The following is a 27,019-nucleotide window of genomic DNA, read 5'->3' as shown; positions in this document are numbered from 1 at the left end:
GTATATTCACGTCTGAGCTACTTGTATATAGAGGCTAATAACTTCACATCACTTGCCTTAGCGTGCATCCCATAATGCAAAGCACATCCCCTTTCGGACGTGTCTTTCTCTCATCCAGAGATTTTTATTAATAATGTCAAGCACCTTTTGTCTACTTGTATATGAGATATATATGACTTCTGCATTACTTCAACCTTCGTATCTCTACCGGGTCTGGCTCCTACTGATGAGACCTCAATAAAGATCGAAACCGGTCTGGTTAATTAGTAATTAGCATCTATATACAAGTAGCTCAGATGTGAATACTCACGCGCAAAACATTGTTTTGCTTCCTTGGGTAAACGATTAAAACCACACACACACACACACACACACACACACACACACACACACACACACACACACACACACACACACACACACACAGATGTTTTCTTAAGTCTTTAGTTGATAAGATGACTACGTTTTGTCTCAAGAGTTTAATTTAATGTTGGTATCACAACTAGTAATGATATATCACAACATTCTCATAATGTTGGTATGACCAGCCAATTCAATTTAACCAAAAATCAAATTGGCTTACTAATCGTATCATCAATATAATTCCTGAATTTAGATTCATAATCCACCAAAAGCATCAAATCCTTGCATTTGTTATCTTTTTCTAAAATCTGTCTATTCACCTTGTGTCCATCCGTCTGACAAACATCGTGCACTTATCTGTTCGCATTAAACTTTAACCCACTTCACCCTTTCGGTCTTTTTAAGATAATCCTGCACACAACTAAAGTTATCTGAACAATTTACTATTTTATACGGTTTCACATCATCAGGACAATGACAAAAATTGTATTCTTAATATTTCAATATAAATCACTAATCATTATATACATAAACATCATATATATATATATATATATATATGGCAGAATGATCATTGACTCGGTTAACGTACATAGTTTTATGAAGAATTAAATGACTAGAACCGAGATTTAAGTAAAAAGGTTTTAATATAAACACACTACTAGTTTCGGCCTGTAAGAGCCTTCTTCAGGTGACATTATAAAAGAAAAAACACTAAACATTGAGGGTTAAAAGACTATGGACAACACAGACAGTCTTTATACATAATTATTATGAAAACGTTGTAGTTGTAATTGAAGCTGTTCTTTCGTTTGTTGCATTGTTGGGAGAGTGCGTGCTTGCTGCATCACGTGAACGCTGAATCAGCTGAATGACTATCTGGGAGGTTGAAGCTTAAGTTGTTATTTAGATGAACAGGATTGAAGATGATTTCTCTAGATTCCACAATATTTCTCTCTATTTCGTCACTGCAACGGAAGATGTTAGTAGATTTTTCCAAGCAGACTTTGTGACTTTGGTTATCATCATTAGGATTAGCCGAGAAAAGGATATGACTTGATAATGCACTCGCTAGCTGTCTCTTGTAAGTAATGTCGCTCATGTGTTCTTCCATACGCATTTCGACAGATTTGTTTGTCTGCCCGAAATAAGGAATATCGCAGTCACATAATATTTTATATACACCAGGGTATTTGAGTTGATGATGACAAGGTTTTGGGTGGCTAATTAAGGAACGGATCTTTGGAAGTGGAGTGAACAAGGTTCTGATATTGTATTTTCTTAGAACTTTAAATATATATTATATATATATATATATATATATATATATATATATATATATATATATATATATATATATATATATATATAATCATTAATACATTAGGTAACAAAGATTCTAAAAATGAACTAATTTATCCCTTTCATAATTATTTGATTCTCAGAATCCATTTTCCTATCGTCTACCTGTTAACTATTTCCTTACTATTGTCTTTATATGTGAAACAGTATCTAAAATGCTTTGTTAATATATTAATGAATCATCATCATCATTTCCTTATCTACATTGAAATAAGTATTGGATGAGTGTTACTAAAATACATACGTATCGAAAAGGAATATGCTGATATTCGTATTCCTGTTGTCACCTTCGTTATGACGGCAGGGATATATAAGGCATTGCTATATAAGGTAAACAACTACACCCTTAAGTCGATTTTTATCTGTATATTTTCAGTGGCACTTGGTGAGAAAATTCCAAACGGACGTCGGTAGCTCAGTTTAGGATATCAGTAAAAGAATGCGTCAACCAAATCAACTGTTGACAAAATCACTACCTGACAAGTGACAACATTAGGGTACCATCTCAGCCAAGAAACAAAGACCAGCAAAGAGATGAGAAACAGAGACCAAAGGTGGTCTGGAGGGTGGTACGAAAATCTCGGAGGTCGATGTGCAAACATTCAACCAGGAGTTCATAATCCTTAGGATTCTCAGGTCAGTAGTAGTATGCTACATAAAGAGTTGTACATAAGTTGGACAATCACGGCAATTAACAGTGCAGACTACACTGGTGTAGAGCCCTTATTGACTGCATATGAAGTCAGAGTGATATGAAGCAATGAATCTTGCTACATCCCTTTGCTGTCTAATGGGAGGGTGTTGGTTTACGGGTGTGTTGAGAATCCATATCCCCTAGTGTAATATCCCAACTGTGAAGATAACTGGAGGTTGTGTCTCGGGCTGTTTTTCCTAGTATGGATTCGGACCTTAGGTTACAGTGCCTGGAGAAATGAACGTTTACGGATATGCATTGCTACTGAATAATGCAATGCTTCGTGCACTGTACGAAGTAGTAGAATAACAGTTTCACGAAACAAATCTGTTTCCTCTGACACAATAATGTACCACGTTATACTGTAAATGCTACTGTGATTGGCTTGAAAAAATGATGCCGAAAAAAGTGGCTGTCTTTGATTAGAAGACTGTGGACATTCCATTCATATAGTCCAGTTTACGGTAGTAAGTCTTTAATCATTTTTACGATTCTGTGAATATCGCTGCCCTTCTATTCATATAAATTTTTCTTCTTGTTAGTCATAATCCATTAAGCTACTGAAGAGTAGCTTTTCCTTCAGCATTTTGTTCTAGCTATATCTACTGTGTTATTTGTGAATATACAGATTTCCTAGAAATACTTGCATATGTAAAAATACAGAACAATTGAACCTTTTTTTAAAGTAATCAGTAGTTAGACTTTATTCCTGAGTTTTGCATGAGGCATTGCTTGTTATGTGTTCCAATTGCAGGCATTATTACACGTTTTTGTCATTGTGTGACGAAAGAGTTGTTTGTAAAAAATTTTTTTAAAAAAATGTCAGTAATACTCAGCTAAAAGGAGTCCAGAAAAAAGGCTCTTCTGTCTGTGATGAGATTCAAACCAAGTGCTTGTTTATTCTTCCACCTGAACGCACCAAGAAATATTAATAACAGTTAATCTCCAGAAAGCTGTTATTCTAATATATACAGATGGTTACAGAACACAATATGATATGAACACAATACAGAACACAATAAAGCTTAAGATCTATATTTAAAGTTTTGAGTTTGATTGGGACTCCGTAGAGCTGCCGGTAAGAAGATGACCGCTAGTTATTTGGACTCTAGTCTCTACACAGAAACATATTTTGAGGAGAAAATTTGGGATGAACTCCGATTTACGATATAATAATGTTTATTGGGTCCTTACAAATGAACACACACACACACACACACTCTCTCTCTCTCTCTCTCTCTCTCTCTCTCTCACTCTCTGACAGAAATAGTAGTAGACTATGGAGATAGAATTAACAGTCCTATCATAGCATGAATTGTTTTATGATAAATGACAAGATATTGGTGCTAATATAATAATGGAAAATGAAATATGATAGGGCATACAGCTTCAATCCAACTAAAATGTATACGTTAAGCTTCTGTTATTCATTTTTTCGCTTTTATTTTGTCACTTCTTGGAGAGAATTCAGCTATCTATTGTTTTCTTAATCACGCCTTACTTCTGTTTTACGTTTCGCATTTTGTTTTTGTTTCTTTTTATAGTTTTATAGTGTCATGATATTATAGTATACCAAGTTACCTGAAAAATGTCTTAAATAACGGTTCCTTTTTTTTTTTTTTTTTTTTTGAGTCCCGTGTGTTTATACCTGGAAACACAGCAACGAACGAAACAGAGCAGTGAAATCAATAATCGGGCAATGGCCTCAGTCGATCGTCTAGGGCAGGGGTGGCCAACCTTGTATAGTTCATGCGTCTTTTTTTTTTTTTTCATTTTTTAGTTAAGATGCGCCATACAAACTTATGTCACTTTTCAGCCCTTGTAAAATATGGTAATATGGATATATTTAACAGTTATGTATGAAATGATTTATTATATATATGGTAATATAGACTTTTAGCAGTTTTAAATAAAAGGATTTCATATAAAGACAAGATAAACATTAATTATTTTATTGAGACTTTTGAAATTGCTTTGCTTTTGCTAAGCTTGTAATGTTTGGAGTTAAATCAGTTACAGAAAGCATCAAACAGTTTTTCAAATTTGAATCAGTCAGTCGCGACTGTAGTTTGTTCTTAATCATTTTCATTGATGACAATGCTTGTTCGCATCTGTATGTAGTTCCAAAACGACAGATACAACTCTGAGCAAATTTTTTCAGTTCTGGAAAATGTTCACAGGACAACGATCGCCAGAAATTAATTATATCAGAAGCATCTGGGAGTGATGGACGTTCATTAAATTTCATTTTCAATAAAGAATTGGTTTTGAGATCAATAAGTTCCATTAGTATGTTACTAGGCGTCGTCAAGATTTTTTGTTCATTTTGATTTATAAATGCAAGTATGCAGTCTTCTTCTTTGACAAAATCGCTAAAATGACCGTTAAAGGACTCTTGCAACAATCTGAGTTTCTCAGTGTATTCTGTAAAGTTGCCATTATCTTCAACAGATTCACTATGTTCTTTTAAATGTGGAAATTGACTTAAATCCCCATTTTCTAACTGGGAAATGAACAGTTTTAATTTCATTTTGAATGCGCTGATGTCATTTACTAAGCTAGGAAACAATTTGTTCTTGCCCTGCAGTTTCAAATATAAATCATTGAGGGGCCGGTAACATCAACTAAAAATGCTAAATCAAATAGCCATTTCTCATCACAGAACAGGGCTTTTTCCTCATGCAGCTCATCCTTCTCTTTCAGAAAATTACGAACAATTTCTTTCAGCTTCCAAAATCTACTGAGAACTTGCCCTTTAGAAAGCCAGCACATCTCACAATGAAGGATGAGATCACCATATTCCACATCTAGCAGTTCACAATATTCTCTGAATTCTCTTCTGCTTAATCCTCTTGCTCTAATTTTATTCACACACTTTACAACTGGTATCATAACATGCTTCAAGTTTAGAGTTTTTCCACACAGAGATTCTTCATGTATAATACAGTGATACTTTAGTAGAGAACGACCTAAAAACCTTTCAAGTAAGTTACAGTCCCAGAAACTCTACCTACCATTGACGGTGCTCCATCAGTGCAAATACATGAGCTTACTAGAATCTAGTTGTTGATTTTCTAGACATGACTTTTCTTTTTCAAATATGTCTGACCCTCTGGATTTTCCATGAAGTGACTCAAGTTCTTCAAAGATGTTAAAATTACCATCAGTTCCTCTTATAAAAATGCTTAATTGGGCTACATCACATATATCAGCGGATTCCTCCAAGGCTAAAGAAAAGAAAGAACAAGCATGAATATGGTCTTTCAATTGCTCAGTAACATCATGGGAAAGTTCTTCGATGCGTCTTGTAATTGTTTCTTGGACAGAGAAGTTTGGTTTAGTTTTCTTTCAACATTCTTATCACCAAGACATTTTGCAAATTTTTCGAGACAGGGCTTAACAACTTCCTCTCCATCAGAGAAAGGCTTGTGTTTTTTAGCCAACACAAAGGAAATTTCATAAGACGCCTCCAGCATTGCCACACTTTCACAACTTCGTTTCACAAATATATTTTGTCTCTTTTTTATTTCTTCCTTTTCCTTAACCACATATTCTTTCCGCAACTCAGACCCAGGAACTACTTTGTTTTTCTTCTAATTCAGCTTGATGTTTTCTATATTGTCTGTTAAGATCATGTCTTCTATTATCTGAGAGAGTACTTTCACAAACAATGCACAACGGTTTTCCTGAAGGACCCGCAATAAATAAGAACTCATTTCCCCACAGTTCATTAAACTGGTGCTTGCTATCACCTTCTGCTCATTTTCTTTTGAAAAGTAATGGGTAACTGACTGTAAAAAAAAAATTATCCCCAAAAGTAAAGCTTACTATTAAATAATTTATTTAAATTATTAAATTATTTAATAATAATTTCAATAATTTATTTAAATTATTTTATCGTTTTTAACATTATGAACATTCAAAAACAGTTCTACACGTTTAAGATAAGATTCCTGTTTTCATGAAGGCCAAATACAGTTCTACAAGTTTAAAAATTATATATATATATATATATATATATATTTTAATAGAGAGTTTTCTTCTCTCTCTCTCGTAATATATTATGTCCAATGAAATACGAGATCACCTCCTGCCATAAAACAGTCGATCAGTTGGCAATCACACACACAACTCAAACATCCTCATTACGAAAGCTTTGCTGATGATCAGTTAAATTTTAGAAATAAACCTACTATAAGTAAAGAAAAACGAAAGATACTGTATAAAAAAAACATAAAAACACACACATACAAATACACCGAATAATTGCAGGTTTCAGTAATCAACAAATTAGGGGAGCGGGCAAGAACTTGACATACGCGTTCAAAATGAAAAAATTTATTTTTAAATTTACAGAACTATATTAAGCCTTCATGAAAGCAGGAATCTTATTTTAAACTTAAAGAACTTTTAATAAAAACATATAAGTTCGAAAACACAGAATTGTTCACTCACATCGAATCAGAAGTTCATCGAACGTTATGACACGAGAGCCAGCTGTAAACTGATTGAGTAACTGGTGACGCATGTCAGCATTTGCCGGTGCCTGTTGCTTCAAGATCAAACAAGTATAATAAGTGAGCACTCTAGAATTCAGTGGTACGTTAATTGTGTGTTTATACATATATATAAATTGTATGCAAACATTTTTTAAATTTTTCTCTGCGGTTTAGTGCGCCACTTCTAATCATGCAATGCGCCACTTTTGGCGCATGCGCCATAGGTTGGCCACCCCTGGTTTAGGGAGATGTAGGTCGTGGTGGTGCTACATTTAGCTGAACTTGGTAAATGAAAATATAAAGAAATAATAAAGGTTTCTTTAGAGAAACCTGACAAAAAGTCAGGTTTCTCTAAAGAAAATCCTTTGTATATTATCCTTTTAGTTTTTGTCAGCTTTTCAAAGCTGACAAAAACTAAAAGGATAGTATACAAAGTGATCATGCTAAATAATGAAATGGTGATGAGAAAGAAAGACTAAGAAAACAGAATGAAATAAAAGAAGAAACATAAAGAAGAGCGATTTGTTTTAATCTTCCTGTCACATATAAAATGTTACTAAAATAAGAGTCTGTGTAACGTATTGGACCTATTTCTACTCCAATACGTTACACAGTAACTGTATTGTTATTCTCTTTCTGCAAGAAAGAGAATAACAAATACCGCTTATTCTTTACCAGAAATGAAATCAAAACATCAAACTTGCCGCAAAAGTAAAAATTCCTTGATCATTATGATTATTACATCTATAAACTGCATGTACCTTAAACCTACTGTCTCAGTGCTAATTATATCTATAACTGACATGATGAAACATCCAGTAATCAGTGAATATTTACAGAATAAAGCTTGTTGATTGTGCTGAAATGACATAATTAATCCTCTACAAGTTTTTAAGGGTATGCAGTTCCAAAATTTAAAAGTTACATTTAAACACTTCGATCTCTACTTGTTACGTAATTATCGAATTATTTTAATGCTAGTTTAGTGAATGATAAAATGCACTTCATCCGGATACATGGAATCGCAAATAGGTGAGGCGGAAATGGACTTGAATTCCATTTAAATCAGAATGAAAAGTTCGTACAAATAATTTTATCAGCGTCTACCATCTCCAGTGATAATGTCATTCTGGACGAATGACTACTAAATTAATGCTATCTAAAGTGAGGGTGTATTGGGTAGCCTTAAACATATCACATCAGGTGCCGTGTTCATTATGCTTTTATATGAATCTCAACTTCCGCATCCGCTATAACTATATGGGTTTCCGGTTCTGGATAGGTCTAAAACTCTTCAATGTTGTTTAAATTTGCAGAGATTGCATAACTTCTTTTCCGCGCATAAGCAGTGAAGTTATTATTATTATAAAAAAAAAAAAATCAGCTAACGCCTTTTTTTTTATTCCCGTATATGGGAGTAGGCGAGGCCATTTAGCCCTATCTAACTTTTCGGAGACTGAGTGGGCAGTTCAATCTCCACTGGTACCAATCAGCGATAGATGGCCCAATGCTATCACTAATTAAGCGGTACGCAGTGAAGAGAGACGGCTCAAATGTGCCGCCATCTCGTGGTCCCTAACCCTAACACAATATATTTAATGTCTGAAATAATGTGGGTTCTACGGTCGATTTTCTTGAGTTTACAGGACGAAAAACCCGAGTTTCCGGGAGGAAAAACCTGCTTGCCCGTGCCAGAGATCGACTAACTCGGGAACCGGTCGAAAAAAGGCTTAGAAAAATTTCCTCTAGTCGCCGACTAGACTCGAAACCAAGTCTTCCTTCGTGCGGCCAAGCGCGGTGGTGTGCAAACGCCACATCCACTGAGCTACACAGGCTCCAATTTTAATAGCTTTCCACCCGTAGATATAAGTCTATTTGGAGTGGTAACGGTATGATTAGAAAATTGAATTAGAATTGAAGATGTCAATTTGCATGAATGGTTAATGGATGCATTTGTTGACACTAAAAATCATGTTTCTGAGTGAGTGATGGATTTGTTTTCCTCTTGAAAAATTCCGTTTGAAATCGACTAATTCGCCAACAGCTAATGTTGTCAGGTGAAAAGCAAATTATGTGGCCGTGAGTTGCATTAATAGATTATTCCAGCGATAATTTTCTTTTTAAACTGATTATGGCCTGTTTCAATGAAAGAGGGGCGGAATTAAAAAAACAAACAAACTTAAATGAACATTTTTACCACCAGAATGCAAAGAAATTTTAGTTGCAGTCATATACAGTCAATACAACAAACTATAATTTAATTAGTATAATAATATTTGGTTTACAGATCAAATATTGATAAAATTTATTAACTCTACCAACTAGTTTCGCCACACATTAACTGTTGGCATCTTCAGGTCACTGACATATAGGCTTAAAACAATCTCACAATTATGAGTAACTGTAAAACTGACAAGAATCGAACGTGAGTGAAACAAGTATCGCGTGTACAAGATTAGCTAGCTTGCTAAGGAACTTCCTGTAGTTTGTGTTGAAGTTCATTTCTTGTATTTTTAGAGATCTAATTAGTATTTTCCATATCTCTGGGAGTATTAAACCTTGATTTCTGTTAAGGTTAACAGTAGAACGAGCAACTGTGGCTGCGTCTTTGAAAATTCTTGAATGGTAGTTTTCCTCTATGTAACGAGAACAGCTTTTGTTCCATTCGATGACATAGTTAGAAACATTGTAGAGAAATGAGACGATAGGCCAGAAATGTCCTGTCTGTTGTTTTTTACGTAGCCAATGTGCTACTTTTGCCTGATTTCGAGGCTTCTTGAAGTCTGTCCGATATAACTTGAGCCACATGAGCATGGAATATTATAAACACCAGCATATTTATAGAAAGGATGGTTGTCTTTTGGAGATCTTAGTACAGATCTTTGGAAATCAAGGTTTAATACTCCCAGAGATATGGGAAACACTAATTAGATCTCTAAAAATACAAGAAATGAACTTCAACACAAACTACAGGAAGTTCCTTAGCAAGCTAGCTAATCTTGTACACGCGATACGTGTTTCACTCCCGTTCGATGCTATTTTATTTGTAATTATTCTTGTCAGTTTTACAGTTACTCATAATTGTGAGATTGTTTTAAGCCTATATGTCAGTGACCTGAAGATGCCAATAGTTAAAGTGTGGCGAAACTAGTTGGTAGAGTTAATAAATTTTATCAATACTTGATCTGTAAACCAAATATTATTATACTAATTCATATGATCAAGAAAATAAACCATTAATGATAATTTAATATTTAGCCGTTTTGATTTGTACTTTCCAAAATTTACAAACAAAATTGAATATACAAATCTGAAGCACACCCTAATATGGCATTTTATATACGAGTAGAACTGTGTTATGGTGAGCAATGTAGCAGAAAATTTCAATTTTTCAATGATTTGGCTCTTTAAGTTCTTATTTATGTTCCGCGAATCATATTTGTGATTTTTAATTTAAAGTGACAGATCTGGAAAATTAACATTTATTCCACAAATGTCATATGGTGAAAATGGTATCTTGCAAATTAATTCTTGTGAAATTTTATATTTACTTTATATATTTAACAATGAGCAATGTAGCTTAATCAGTTTCGACGATGATCTTTGGTTGGTAAGACCTGGGTTTGAATCCCAGGTCTTTCCAACCAAATGATTTTCGGGAAATAAAAAAACCAAATGGATTTCATTCCCCGAAATCCATTTAGTACCACAACCGGCCACAAGTACACACACAAATTAACGCACTGTGCAGATAATATTAATCCTCTAGGATTAATTTCAATTGGACATGACAGTCAATTGAACCTAAAAATCAAGGGGGAATAGGATAAGATGACAACGAGATATACCGTTCGGATGAAAATCGTAGTCATGATGCATTCGCTCAAAACTCATTATAGACGTTTAGCTCACATAGCGTCTATTATTACTTTTAAGCGATCTATGACTTCATTTAACTAGAACAGTTGCTAGGATAAGATGGTTCATTTTTCCAATCGCCTAGAAATAAATTTGCATGAAAAAGATTTAGGCAGATTTATTTAAAATTATAATGCTATATAATAATAAAGTAGTGAACTTAATACTTCCTATTTAAATAAGACGGCCTGTATAAATATAAATAACAGTAGAGAATATATATATATATATATATATATATATATATATATATATATATATATATATATATATATATATATATATATATATATATATATATATATATAATATAATATATATATAATATAATATATATATAATATAATATATATATAATATAATATAATATAATATAATATATATAAAATAATATATATAATATAATATATATATAATATATATATATATATATATATATATATATAGAGAGAGAGAGAGAGAGAGAGAGAGAGAATCCCGCTTCCCAACCTTTTTGACTCGCGGAGCCCTTTTTAGAATCAATTTTAGCCCCTTAGAACCCCTTAGGCCTACCCCATGTCTTACAAGTTAATGTATGTCTTACGATATCTTTATATTGTAAAGATATTCCTACCCTATGTCTTACAATATCTTTATATTGTAAGACATAGATAGACAATGTCCATCTATGTCTTACAATAAGGTCCATACAATAAACTCAGTTCTTCCAATTTAATCATTATATCCAATTCAATTCAAATACATATTCGTTCGTTACTTGTTATTCGAAATTTTTATTATTCATTATAGAAGACAATTCCTATTTAATTTTACTAACTACAGTGCAACTAGAGTGCACTGTAGTGCACCAGTAGGCCTAAATTAAGACATAACATGAAATAACGTATAAACGTTTAATGAGACACCTTTGGTATCATTTTTTTGCACACTTTTCTTATTTTAGGTTCAATTGATGATAATTGTAGGTGAATGTCTGGTTCTGCATTTAAACGGCTTCTGTATTTTGTTTTGGTACCTGTATAGGCAGAGAATCCCGCTTCACAGAGATAAGTCAATCAATAATGTAACGTTTTTCTACCGGAAATGTATCGCAGTAGTTCGGGGTTCGAACGTACGAGTAGAACAAAACACTCAAAACACAACACTTTATTAGTGAACGCTTACTAACTACACAACTAAACACTCACAAAGAGGTCAAACGCACAGAAAACTCGCGGAAGAATCGCTATGAAATCACACTGTTATCGCTATGAAAATTCACTGTGAAATGATTGCTTCTACCTTTTGTTTCTTATTCTTTAATTTCATTCAATTTTTATTTATTTTATTTTCCTGGAGCAGCCGCGGAGCACAAGTTGGGAACCACTACATAGAGGACACGAGGAGTATTTATAAGGACTTTTCAACAGAAAGTGAGTTAGCCGACCTTAGACTGCGGTGGAAGATTTTTCAATTAATTTCTCCTGCATAAAAGAGATAAACTAACTACAGAACACATTCTGTTTATAGACATAATACATTGATTTCATACACTTCAGTTGCTTAGGCCACACTTTCAAACAATACACATTAAGACTTTATAAAATACACATTAAATGAGCCTCAATTCAGTTACACATCACAATTTATTTAGAATAAATAAATGCGGAAATAAAACACGACAAATACTTTCTGATGGTGAGTTGCCATTGTACTGAAAACTTGAGTAGCTAACTGACCAATGATGCGCATATGGAATAAGTGTATAAAACTGAGGCCGATTTGTTGCTTTGTTTTTTTAATAATAAAATTTCGAAGTGAAAAGTAATTTTTAATAACCCTGTTTATATGAATCTCGTACACAAAATGTTACAAACCAATTATGCATTAGTACTGTAGATGAGACAAGTGTTACATAATTTTAGAACTCTGTTCTAGAGACCCCAAATATGGTACTTCAGGATGCTACAGACTAACAGTAAGCAGCGTAGTGATCTCATACGACAGTAACAATCATTAATCATATATATATATATATATCAATGCTTATTTCAAAATCTAAATTATAACTAGTGAATAAATTCAAAATCTCTCTGTTTATAGTTTATATTATATTACAACTTAGTTAATTTCTAAAATAATTCTGAAATTGTTGTGGCTGTAAGTTTGCATGCTTCTCTTCACTCTGTATTCGACTCAGTTTTTACTGAGTTGCGCAAATCGATTTTATGCACGGTTTTTCAATATACTGCTTACTGGCCTGGATAACAGAATGAACATCATCCTGTCATCCATCCTGGATAACAGGATGAAGGATAACAATGTTCAAAGCGTTACAATTGACAGGGTTCGAATCTCATCGGCTTGTATGTTAACGAAAATCTTTTCGTTATAGATAATTTTTTTTGCTAGATAATTGCCATATTACTTACTGGAGACCCGAAGTGACATGAAAATATTCTTTATCTCAAAAGCAAAGTTTCTAGCTGATTTAACTGCAGGCTTACCCATAAGTTTCGTCTTTCGTAAATTAACTTGGTAAATTTTCTTTCTGTATAATGTAAATTAGTCTATTACAGTGTACACTATAAATTTATTCATGAGAAATATTAAAAGGATAAGAAAAAGAAGAAACTGACTTTCGGAAAGAATTCCAAAATGTATGAAGACAGGACATTTTGGATAAAGCAGATCAGCATTTTTTAGCTAGAGGAACAAACAATGCAATGAAGTCACTTTCAGTGCAAAGTAATTTTCTATAAATATAAGTAGCATATTGGTATGCAGAGACGAAGTAAAGGCGATTTTGTTTTTCACTTTCGTAAATGTTTAAGTGAAAAAATAAAGTATAACTTTATTTGAAAAGTTGCAGTAAAGCTAATTAAAATGAATATCTTTTCACATTTTAAGAAATGTAAAAAGATCAACACTATCTAATCGTTGTTGTTATTAATATCGCAGTGAAAATTTTCGAATTAATGTTAAGATCTTAGTAATTAATTTAGTATATTATAGCTTCTGAACTCTACGTCACATTTTTTAATACAGAAATACATACATTTTTTTTCTTTAATACCTATTATACTTTTATTTTTGTTACTTTAATAAATACGTGAAAGCAAGTTTCCGATCTGATTGGCGAGTGCTTAGTGTATCCGATCCAACTAACAGGCTGCTGTTACAGCAACAATAGGAAACCAACATGTTGCTAAGAATGCGAATCTCACCGTGATCGTGGATATTTTTGAGTGTCTTTAGGTGGGAGATAAATTTCATCGGCCAATGTGAGACCACAGTCCCGCTTATTGGAGGCCTGAATTGGCATGAAAAAGTTCCATGTTTGGTCTCTAGAGCAGAGTTCCTGATTATGTAAAAAATAAATTAAAAATACAAAAAAAAAATATACCAATCAATGAAAATTGAAAAACATTCTTAGCTCACCCACAGTACTAATATACTATAGATTGACAACCTTCGTGGGTGGGAGTTATAAAGTAAGGAAATTCTTAATTGTAATTAAGAATTTCCTTAAACTTAGTTGAGTTTTGCTTATTAGAATAGTATGTGATATCTAAACGATTAAACCTTCGTTAATTTTTGGCTCATCTAGTACAGTGTACTGTAGTTCCTCATTCTATAGCATGTTCATAAACTATCTTCTGGGTCTGTTTTAATTCTATTTCTAATTCTGCCTGTATCTCATAATATATACTTAGACATGTTTGGTTATCTTCCTGATCAATATTGTTTAATTACCTGCTTTCATTCGAAACACATAATTTTGTATTATTTTTGCCTATGTTTTCCCAAAATAAAACACCTCCCAAGTAAATCCAAAACTGAATTAACACCGACAGATTTTAACAGAGATCCTAAATACCGAATTTCATTATTAAATTCCATCCCACCGGTGTGGAATTATTAACATCATTTCGATTCGCTTTGCCAAATTTTGCTAATAAAAATGCGCTATTTGAAATCAAACGTGAACAACTAGAAGATTTTGCTATTATTTATTCTAAAACTAAATTTTTATTAAATTCCATCCATATAAAGCAGAGTTATTGCATAATAATTTCGAAATGTTTGGTCTTTTTGTATCCTCACACAAAATTAAAATGCCTCTTCAGAGTTCTGTGCGAATTTCAGATAACGAATCTGAATAAAATTCGTCACACCAAGTCCCTGAATAATTTGCGTACCACTGGAAGGATAAAATGACTCCTATATGCACTTACGCTTATACAGTAGCCGGGATTCTCGGGCATCAATTAATTCTTCTTGGTTATCGTACATTTTCTAGTTGCCTTCTAACAGAAGAATTGTAAACTGTTAACAGATACTGTATGTCGCTATTTTTAATGAAGTAAGCCAATTCATTTAAATGTTTTAATCCATTTTTTCATGTGCATCCTACTCACGAAAAGCTTCCGCATTCATGCAAGTTTGTGTAACTCATTTATCGAACGTAGGTTCGAATACCATTTATGACGCGAAGAGCCTTTATCAGGGGGTGGGGGGTTTCAATCCTTTTCTGTCTTTTTTTTTTAAATCTTTTTTTTTTCTCTGGCAAACCAACCAGAACACATGCACTTAACAGACAATACACTGGACTCATAATCTTGGTTGCCTAGCATTACGTAATTGGATTGTAAAAACATTCTAAATCGTTAAACATAGTTAGCTCTCACCATTTTAACAGTAAATAATGTTTTAACAATTTAACAACAGAAAGTGTTAATTTCTTTTAAAAAATTATCTTGAAATAAATGGTAACTAAGTAAACGAGTAACAGTGTATAAAGTTCCAATAAGATACAAGATGTGTGTTGACATCTTACTTTTATTCGACAAATCACAGTAGCGTAAAATTCAAAATGAAAAATGGAAAAAAGATAATTATAATATTGTTTTTGAGTGATATGGTGTGAAAAACATAATCCTTCAAGAACTGCAAGTGGCTATTTGATTATTCTCTTTCCCGATATTTCTGAAGATTCAAAAATCCGTGTGGTTTTTATCTGATAAAATCTTAGTCTCTAATATCAGTCAGGTTATTTGTAAGTTTCTCATAAGTTGCTTTCTTTCAATTTGCAAGTGCGCACGTCTAGAATAGAATGGACGAAAAAGGAATTCATCGTAGTAATGCACACATGAGTATCGTATGTTCTTGCAAGTTCCTTGTCAACAAGTTAATCACAACACACACACACACACACACACACACACACACACACACACACACACACACACACACACACACACACACACACACACACACACACACACACACATATATTCACAATATCCACCTTCACATGAACGCAAGCACCCAGATGTAGAATGTCGAAATTTTATATACAACGTAAAACAGTTTCAGTTCGTAGAAACAAGGCGTCGCTGTGAGTATATTCCAATTTCAAAATAATGTATGACGATTATTAACACTTGATATTTGCAAACAGCAGTCTAACATTGTTCAGAGAAGGGAGAGAACATTCCGATCTTTCATCGCATCCATCAAGTCAAAAGAGTCTTTCTTCGCCACCATCGCTGTTACTTGATACGCTGCTTAGACTTGATGCTGGTGAGCTAACTTCCGATACAGGATCATGACCTTCTTCCGCACAGGTGCCCGGTTCTACCTTCACAGTGTCCCTAAGTTCTTCTAGTTCCCGCCCGGCTGTCGCTGGAATACACTGTGGGGATGGCTGCGTGTCTCCATCACCCACTGCTTCCTTTTGTGTTTCGTGTTCCTTCTCCTGGTAATCGACTATGAACAGAAGGAGTTGAATGTACTTAATAGCAAGCCGAAGGATCTCATTCTTGCTGAGTTTCTTATCTGGAGGATGGGCTGGGACCACCCTCCGTAGTTCAGCGAACGCTCCGTTAACGTTTTGCTGCCTCCACCGCTCTCTGCTGTTGGTAAATATACGTCTGACGAGTTTTCTTGGGCCCTCGACAGTACTAGTAGTAGTAGCAGCGCTCTCCGTGGGTGGGGGGCGCCGGCGTAATACTCGGCGACCAGAGAAAAGTAGCGGTTGCGAGCCGAGAACGACAGGCGCCATTGCCTCCTGCCCGATGGGAAGTGACCGAACTGTCGACAACGTGAGAGGCGGCTCCCAGGCGTGCAGCTGATCGGACCTCGTGCGTTCATTCGGCTGCAGCAGTTGTCCGTTAGGGATCGACCTGTCATCACCCGGTGCCATCACGATACACGGATTTGTCCAAGGATCTGCTAGTTCGTCCCCTGGAGAGATGAAAGCATCGTCTCCGTCTCCTATCGATAGGGGTCCGCCGCTGCTGGAAGCTTGAGAAAATGGCGTTGCACTGTCTGAGAAACAGTCGTAGTCGGACCCTGAATCAGTAGGATCGGATGTGTCTGCGTCGGGACCGTGGGAGGACGACGGAGAGTCGAGAGGCATGCCGTCAACAGATTCCATAATAACCAGAAGTTTCCAGTTGTACGAACTACGCAGCCGTGACCTAAGAAGAAGCAATGCATGAATATGAGATCAGAAAATTTACTCAAGCAAATGCAACATAGAGATAAATGGTTAAAAGTCAGTTTAAAGTAACTTAGTCTATTTTGAAATACTGACCGCTCTGTGATAATGGAGCAAACCGTTTTTGTTATCCGTGAAAATGGCCATTTCGCTTCTCGAGGCACTTAGACATTTTTTTACCAATAAACTTCAAGATTATACTTTGAAATTGATATAATCAAATAAATCAAAATGGAAACAAAAAGCCTTTTGGAGTTTAATTACTGTTTGTATAGTTAGTACTGATGCTTTTTAAATTTTACATTTAAGAAGTGGAATTAACTATATTTGATATTTGAAGGGATATAAACAAATCTAGAATCATTAATCTTGAATAAACAAATAGAAAATTAGTCTAGTGAGGTGATTTTTTATGCTAACGCTCTGTTAATCATATAATGAATTTCACACACACACACGCACGCACGCACGCACACACACACACACACACACACACACACACACACACACACACACACACACACACACACACACACACACACACACACACACACACACACACACACACACACACACAAAAAAAACTCCAAATCACTTAGTGTGTGATATTCACGTTGTAGCTGTCCCTGGCCTGTTTCTTGTAAAACGGAGTAAAATTTTCGATTTTTTTAAAATTTCTATTCACTTAAATTATGTATTTATATATTTACAAGATGTTACTAGTTTACTTCTACATTAAATAAACGATAAATCTTCGGTGAACGCAGCGGAACAGAACAAAAAATAATTTAAGAAATAGTTTCTCTTGTTGAACAACATTGTGCTTCTAACAACGTAAACACGATGACTACTCGGCCAACTGACAGAAAACGAAAAAAAAAAAAAAACATAATTTTTATGAAAAAATGGAGCTTATACGCCAAAGCCATACGTACCGTTTTGAACGGGACAGTAACGTTTTTTCATATTTCCAGGCCGTCCCGTCGTTTTAATAAAAATATCAATTTTATCCCGTTTTTAATAAAAAAAAAACTATAAATATACTTTAATATTGGTCAATTATAAATTATTATTCATAACCTATAATCGTATATCAATATCATGGATACCAGTAATCAGTATAATCATGGAATCGCATTGTTCGATACTAAATATCGATATCTGCCGTAATTTATTGAGAGAAAATAAAAAATGCATTAATAATAATATTTTTGGTTTAGAGATCAAGTGTTGATCAATTTTATTAACTTAACCAACTAGTTTCGCCACACTTTAACTGTTGGCGTCTTCAGGACACTTACATATAGGCTGAAACAATCTCACAATTATGTGTAACTATAAAACTGACACGATTAACTCTAAAAAACTGACTAGAATAATTACAAATAAAATAGTATCGAACGTGCATGAAACACGTATCGCGTGTACAAGATTAGCTAGCTGTTGATAAGGAACTTTCTGTAGTTTGTATTCAAGTTCATTTCTTTTGTTGTTATCTTTTGTTTTTAGGGATTTGATTAGGGTTTTCCATATCTCTGGGAGTATTAGGCCTTGATTTCTGTTAAGCTTGACAATAGAACAGGCGACTGTGGCTGCTTCTTTGAAAATTCTTGAATGGTAATCTTCCTCTAAGTAAGGTGAACAACTTTTGTCCCACTCGATGACATGGTTAGTTGTAGAGAAATGGGACGATAGGCCAGAATTTTCAAAGAAGCAGTCACAGTCGCCCGTTCTACTGTCAACCTTAACAGAAATCAAGGCCTAATACTCCCAGAGATATGGAAAACTCTAATCAAATCCCTAAAAACAAAAGATAACAACAAAAGAAATGAACTTTAATACAAACTACAGAAAGTTCCTTAGCAACAGCTAGCTAATCTTGTTCACGCAAGTTCGATAATATTTTATTTGTAATTATTCTAGTCAGTTTTTTACAGTTAATCGTGTCAGTTTTATAGTTACACATAATTGTGAGATTGTTTCAGCCTATATGTAAGTGCCCTGAAGACGCCAACAGTTAAAGTGTGGCGAAACTAGTTGGTTAAGTTAATAAAATTGATCAACACTTGATCTATAAACCAAAAATATTATTATTAATTCTCATGATCAAGAAAATAGAACTTTCATTATAAAAAATGCATGTTGGGAACACTTGCGCGTCCCAGACGAGGCGTCTGTTCTGCTGTAGCGTTAGTTTTTATTTTGCCTGTATACTAACGATAAAATTGTAGCAAGTGAAGCTCATGTTGCTTATCACACTGTGCGTCACGGCCAAACGTTTTCGCCCAAATGACTGCTTGTCGACATTGATAAATAAAATTTATGAACCAAAATTTTCTTTAGCACGTACCAAATCAGAAGCAGGAATTATCAATGTTTTATCACCACACACATATTGGACGAAGTAATAGAGGATTTGAATAAAACAAAAAGCATTAGTCAGTTTAGATGCATCAAACAACAACAACAACAACAAAAACATCAAACGTTTTCCAATCGTTGTGCGGTACTTTTTGCCAAGGTGTTCAAGTTAAAATTATAGACTTTATTTCCTTACCTGGTGAAACATCCGACATACAGTGTGCTATGTTGAAGGAATTAAGTGACAAATATGCCTTACAAAACAAAATTGTTGCTTTGTGTGCAGATAACACGAACACCAATTTTGCTGGTTGCAAAAAACTTGGCAAAAATAATGTGTTTATGTAATCGAACTTTTTTATTGTCTTACTTTTTCATAACTGCAGAATATTGCTTAACCCCTGTCTCGTTTTTGCCATCCCAATGTCCCGTTTTTTGTCTCAAGGAAATATGGTCAGCCTTGGCTAGGCTGACCATATTTCCTCAAATATGGTCAGTCTTCGTCAAAGAAAATTATTGCATTATATAGCGACTACAAGTCGGATTTTTCTATTTCATAATCACATTGAGTTTGGATACTACTCATCTAAGTCAATAAAGTTACTCCTGATATTTACGAACCCACTCTAATTTCACTTCAGGGGCTTAGTTTCAAAAATAGAAATCACGTTATATTTGAGAAGATGGGCACATTTACACGGATAATATCATATAAACATGCAGCGGCATAAATAAGTCTTCGGCTTCCAGATGAGTCCGATTGAGCCTTATCCAAAGGTCTAGAAAATGACTAGATATCGTCGTAAAATGTGAGATGTTTCTAATAGCTCCGTTTTCTAGAGTTGAGATTATGTTATAACCGAGAGACAGTTTTACCAGGTGTCTCATTGTCTTGACATTGCTCCAACGACAGTTGAACTGTTGTTGCTCTTTTGTTCCAAATTTATTAAATTTCGCTCTCCAGATCTCAATACTTGCTTAATCTTTTATGTACTTTTCTGCTATTCTACAGTTCCCTGGATTGCACGTCAACAAAACATACTCGCTGTTGTTCGACTACAGTAATGTCCAGCATATTGTGTCCGGATGTCTATTAGTTTGAATTAAAGTCGCATAATATCTTCGGCTTTACGTTTTCAATAACGTTTATGAATTGTACGCTCCCAAGAAGTTTGGGGAAAATTTTCCTACTTTTTCAAACGAGACTGCATTATCAGTCTCTGAAGTTGGTGATTCTCTTAAAAAAAATAATAATAAATAAAAATAACATAGAGGGCTGGGCGAATTTTCCTAGACTTTTTCAAACGAGACTGCATTATCAGTCTCTGAAGTTGATGATTCTCTTAAAAAAAAAAAAAAAACTAACATAGAGGGCTGGGCGAACTCATGAGGTGAAGATATAACTTATTATAACAATGTACAGTTTTCATTTGTAAGATTGGGCATACTTTAAAAAATCCTATACAGCGAGTTACTTGTTATGCATGGGTAAGCCAGTTATCATCATCATCTTACTATCTTGTATTAGGCCTCGGGGCTTGTTATGGTCTCATTCCATCTTTTATATTGACTTCCAACTGTCTCTTCCTCACGGGTTCGTATTAAAGGATTTGTTTGGTGATTCTACTATTGTCCATTCTTCCGATGTGCTGTTTCCATTGACATCTATAATTGTGGATATATATTCTACTATTGGTTATTCATTCATTTCTTTCGAAATGAATGAATAACCAATAGTAACAGTAACAATAGTTTCACAAAAGAAACAAAGAAATTATTAAAGAATTAAACCAAGAATCAGTAACAGAAAAAATTAAAAAATCTAAACATAAATGGATGGAACACATTCAAAGAATGAAAACAGAAAGATTACCAAAATAAGCCATCTTTATGGCTTGTTTTGGTAATCTTTTTTGGTAATAAAAGTACAAGCCATTAGGAAAAAGAAAACCAGAATGTCCTCTTAAAAGATTCAACGATGAATTCTAAGGCCGGAATAGGCTACTCTAGGCCTAAATCCTTGATAGGTTGATAGACATGATGATGAGATGATGATTATGATGATGCATTTCGTCCATGATTTCTTTATTTCTTTTATGATCTAACAAGGTGTATCCTGGGGTTCTTCTCATAAATCTCATTTCTGCTGCAGTTATTCATCTCTAATCTCCTTTGATCGTCCATGCCTCACTTCCATAAGTCATCACCAGTCTTGCTAATGTTTTATAAGCTCTAATCAGAGTATGTTTTTGTACCTTCGAAGATTTAAAAACTTGATTTATAATATTTAAAGCTCTATTGAAATGTGTAATTATCGTTTCTGTAGGTTAGGTGAAGAGGTATTTGAAAGAGTTGACTTGTTCAATAATTGTATTGTCTAAACAGATTTTACTTTTTATTGGTTCGCTTCCCTTAAAAGCAAGTACCTTTTGTCTTCTCTTTTGAAATTTCTATATTAATGTTTTTACTATTAGATTAAGATGATGGATAGAGTACTACAGATCAGTTTCAGAGGTTGCAAGTATAGCCTGATCATCTGCAAACAGTATTGTATCTATATCAGTACGTTTGTTAATTGGGATATAATCATGTACTGTGAGTCTCCAATGTCTTACTATAGAATTCATATAGATTGTGAAGAGAATGAGTGATAGGCTACAGCTTTGCCTTACTCTCCTGTTTATAGGTTCCCAGTCAGAAATTCTTCCATTAACTTTGACTGCAATCATGTTGTCTGTATATGTATCATGGATCGCTTTAATTAGGTGTGAGGAACTCTATTATTTATTAATATTTCAAAAAGTTTATTTCGGTTGACTCTGCCAAATGCCTTAGAATAATCGCTTTAATTAGATGATGAGGAACTTTATCATTTATTAATATTTCAAAACGTTTATTTCGGTTGACTCTGTTAAATGCCTTAGAATAATCAATAAAAGCAACATGGGTTTCCACATTGTATTCTTTATGTTTTTACAATAAAATTTTTAAAGTAAAATACCCATCTGCACAAGAGCGGCCTCTTCTGAATCCATTCTACTCTTTTCCTATCTTATCTTCATAGAATTGGGACAGTCTAGTTTTCAGAATTTTATAATAGATTTTATATCCATAGTTTAGGAGACTAATTCCTCTATAATTTTCACAGTTATTAATATCACTCTTCTTGTGTATAGGAATGACTATTGCCTTTTGCCAGTCTTTTGGTATTGGTTCAAAATACCATATTTTATTTATTAGTTTAAGAAAACGAATTTTGAGGTTTTGGCCTGCATATTTGATTAATTCAGTATTTAACCCATCTTCACCTGGTGTTTTATGATTTTTACAACTTTTTAGAGTAGTTTCTAACTCGTCTATTGATATAGGATCTAAGAGTGTCTCATTATCGAAGTTTATTGTTTCGAAATCTTTATTATGAGTCCAAAGGTTTTTATAATAACTTAGCCAGGTATTCTGATCGATGGGTGAAAGACGTGCGTTTTCTCTTAGATCTCTATTTAAATTATTTAATATTTTAAAAGTTTGGGACTGTGGGCGTGTAATATCTGTTTCAAGTTCAGAGACAAAGTTGTCCCAGGATTCTCTGTGTTTTTTTTCTTACAGCTTGTTTAGCGATTGCTATTTTACTCTTGTATTCTATGTAGTCATCTTGAGATTTGTTGATAAGTATTTTTTAAAAGCATTCCTTTTGTCTTCAATAATTTGGCCAATCTGATCATCCCATTTTCTAATTCTCTTTCTTCTCTGCCATTTCCTCTTTTTTCCCAGTGATTCATTGGCTGCATCTGTTATAACTGTTTTGATATTATTCAATTCTTCCTCAACAGTTTTGCCTAAGTTTATATTTTCTAATTTTTCATTAATTCTTTTTTTATAGAGCCATTTAATGCTAGGGTCATTTAAAAGGCCAATCCTGGTCTATGTCCTGTCCTGGTCTATCCAGTCTAAAATTGAACTGGATAGACATATTTCAGTGGATATCGTAAATACTAAATTTTATTCGATTCTATCCAACTAAAACGGAGTTATTTCTTTAATATTTTCGAAACTTTTTACTAAAATTTGTTGCTTCAAATGATCTAACTGAAATGAAAAAAGAACTCAAAAAAATTTGACCAAGGAGATCTGAAATATAAACTTTCATTAGCCTGTGGAATTAAAGCAGAGGAATGACATACAATTGTGTGTGCGTGCGTGCGTGCGTGCGTGTGTGTGTGTGTGCTTGAGTGCAGTCGGTCTGAATATTTCGCATTTTGCGAAACTCACCTAAAACCGCTCTAAATTCACTTGCTAGCTATTAATAAAGAATTACCCTACCGACAAAACGTATGCAGTTTTGACAGTCTGGGATCTTTTTTTTTTCAGAGTTGTGTGATTAAAATATACACGCAGTCAGTATAATTCACTCTTTTACAAAATACATAATTAAGATAAGATGATAAGATAAGAGAACTTATCATCTTTTTTTTGTTGTTTGTTTCTTTAAATATTTTTATAAATCTATATGCATTAATTTTATAGTAAACAAATATTTTAAGACGTTTTAAAACATCTTTATATACATCTTTATATTGTTTTTATAAACATCTTCAGATCATACTTCCTTAAGCATGAGTATGATTAATCAACATGCAAAAATCGCCTTTATTTTCTCTTTTATTTCAGTAGCATTTGGAACTTAAGAATTTCTGTTAACATGATTCCAATCAAACTGTAAAGTCGAATTTACGAGTGGATAGTTGTTCTCGCTTAGCACTTTTGATTATTTAAAAATAAGCGATAAGTGGATTAATTTTCCGTGTAAATTAATGTTAATGTAAACTGAGAATTCATAACCTCACGCATTTTCATAAAATTATTTACTATATTTATGTCTTATAACTCTTGATTTGTGGCTTAAATGGAAACTGAACATCGGGATGATTTTTTTTTTTTTTTTTAAATGAATACCAGAGTGATGAGTTCGTATTGTGTTTTCCGTGACTGCCAGGCTTCTTCGAAGGGAAAAACCTTCCCCTCCAACTAAGATCGGCTTTCTTAGTCCTGGTTTAAAATAATCTCGACAGTTCTCTGGTATTGAAATTAGGTTTCTTTTCAAACTACGTAAAGCGTTGAGAAACTTTTTTGCTACGGAGGATCATGTTTAACATTAGTCTGTTCAGGAGTTGCGATGCGCAGTTCGATTTTTGCACATTGACCAAGCTGCTGCTTGATGTACAATAGCATGAGAATCAAACAGAACTAATGAATATTAAATATAGGAATTAGAATCAGTCGAAATAAAAATAATAATGTGTTATATTTATATAAATAAATATTTTATAAATAGTATTTCAGTAGGGTGGTCGAGAAGACGATCTTCCGGTAAGGATCTGTGTTTGAATCTCATTTAGAAAGAAATGAAACTACTGTATAAGGGTTTTCAAGCAAAGGCGAATTAACTAATTTTAGATGAAGAAGGGGGGTTCCTTCCAGAAACGCCTTGTTTTGTCCCTCCCCCTCCTTCCAAATCATATATTGGCCAACACATATGAATAGAGAGATGTAGCTCTAGGGATAAAATCAACTCGAATCCTGGTCACGCCACCAAAATGAAGTCCATCGTTATATCATCACCGATTCCCGATATGCCTTTCGAGGGATGTACAAGATATATGATAGCAAAATATGATTATTTTAGATTATACTACTTCCTATCTGCAGTTTTCTTCCAAATTAATCTGCTATTGGTCACAACGCCAGAATATAGAGCGGATACGCTAACCACTCGGTAAACCAGGCAGGCAGTCATGTAAGTAGCTGAGTGAAATATTTTCGATTTTGATAACAGATTTAATGCTATTTTTCTTCATAATGTTATCCATATAGATCATCATCTCCTTTCCGGGATTTAGGCCCAGTGGCTTATTCCAGTCTCTTTCCATCTTTTCCTTGGTCATCCCTGACTTCTATATCCCCCAACGATCGGAGTATTTTTTTCGAGGGGGGGGTAGTCTTGAACTGTCCATTCTTTTGATATGTTCAATCCACTTCTTTAGGTAATCATATACTTTGTCCAATACTGAGTTTATTTTTAGTTCTCTACGTATTCTGTGCTTTTTTTTTTTTTGTCCCAGAGAGTGTAGCCTGCTGTCCTTCGTAGGAATTTAATTTCTCCAATTTCTATTCTTTTTTCTTCTGCAGATTTTATGGACCATAATTCGTTTCCGTACAGTAGAGACAGTCTTGGCAAAATTTTATAAACTATTATTCTTGTATGCTTTTGAACTTGGTTAGGTTTGAAAATATTACTGATCATTCCTGTTATCTTTAGAAAGTTTGAAATTTTGATATCAATTACTAAACAACCGCACATAATAACCACAGTAATAAGTTTTAATAAGTAAATATTTCATCCTCAGTATCTTAGGACATCGTCAGTACAGTTAATTCGAACAATACTAGGAATAACAAACAGTTAGGGCGCATGATTACAATGGAATCCCAATATGCGTGCAGTAGCGTGTTATAGAATTAAACTGTATATTATTCCTAGTATTGTTTGAATTAACTGTACTGACGATGTCCTAAGATATTTAGGATGAAATATTTACTTATTAAAACTTATTACTGTGTTTATTATGTGTGTTTGTTTAGTCATGAATTCTCCACAGGTTTCATTGTATAATAAAATTTGATATCAATGTCAGCTTCTTTTGTATATGATACAGCACATTCAAGGTATTCGAAGCAGTTAATCTGTTCTAAAATTTTATTTTCAGTCATGATTTTACTTCTGACTGGAGATGGTCCTTTAAAAGCTATGATTTTTTTCCCTGTTGATATCCATATAGATGATGACACAAATAAGGCGTAAGACAAGAGTGATACACAGTGTCCACATGAAACAACGCCAATCAATCTTTTGTCACTTCTTTCAACTCTGATTGCTAACTTGCAACTTACGTATTAATCATACACTGCTCTTCATGTATTCAATTGCACCATAATTGTAGTATTTTGAATAGCTTTTATTTTGGCACCTTATCATTTTCAAGATCAACAAAACCTAAATTCAGATCCTTGTTATTTTTCTGCGATTTCTCGAATATTTGTTTTAAAGTAAGAACCTTATCCTAGTAGTTCCTATTTGGCCCAAACCCAACTTGTTCTTTGGCAAGTTTCCCATGTATATTTTTTTCTTAGCTTCTTCTCACGTATGTCTGCACGTTTGAGTCCATATGAACTTGCTGTTAGGTATAATTACTTATTATATGCCCTAATAAGTAAAAAACAAAAGTATGGAATGGGATGGAATATTTTAAAACAGGGAGCCTTTCCGTTTTTTTTATTTTT

General features: G+C 33.8%; 1 protein-coding gene across 1 annotated transcript in view; it reads right to left on the bottom strand.

Moving 5' to 3' along the window:
• Positions 1 to 15,639: 15,639 nt before the first annotated feature.
• Positions 15,640 to 27,019, bottom strand: part of HLH3B (Helix loop helix protein 3B) — a 48,365-nt gene continuing 36,985 nt past the window's right edge. The window contains exon 2 of the mRNA XM_090395056.1: positions 15,640 to 17,300. Coding sequence (XP_090251182.1) covers positions 16,340 to 17,257 — 918 coding nt within the window. The 5' untranslated portion in view covers positions 17,258 to 17,300 and the 3' untranslated portion in view covers positions 15,640 to 16,339. The remainder of the gene's footprint in view (positions 17,301 to 27,019) is intronic.

Source organism: Typopeltis vanoorti, chromosome 1 (genome assembly GCF_054136105.1).
Source record: "Typopeltis vanoorti isolate ZY-2024b chromosome 1, IOZ_Tvanoo_1.0, whole genome shotgun sequence".
Taxonomy (NCBI): Eukaryota; Metazoa; Arthropoda; class Arachnida; order Uropygi; family Thelyphonidae; genus Typopeltis; species Typopeltis vanoorti.
The sequence above is the reverse complement of the archived record's forward strand: the minus strand, read 5'-3'. Positions and strand labels throughout refer to the sequence as shown.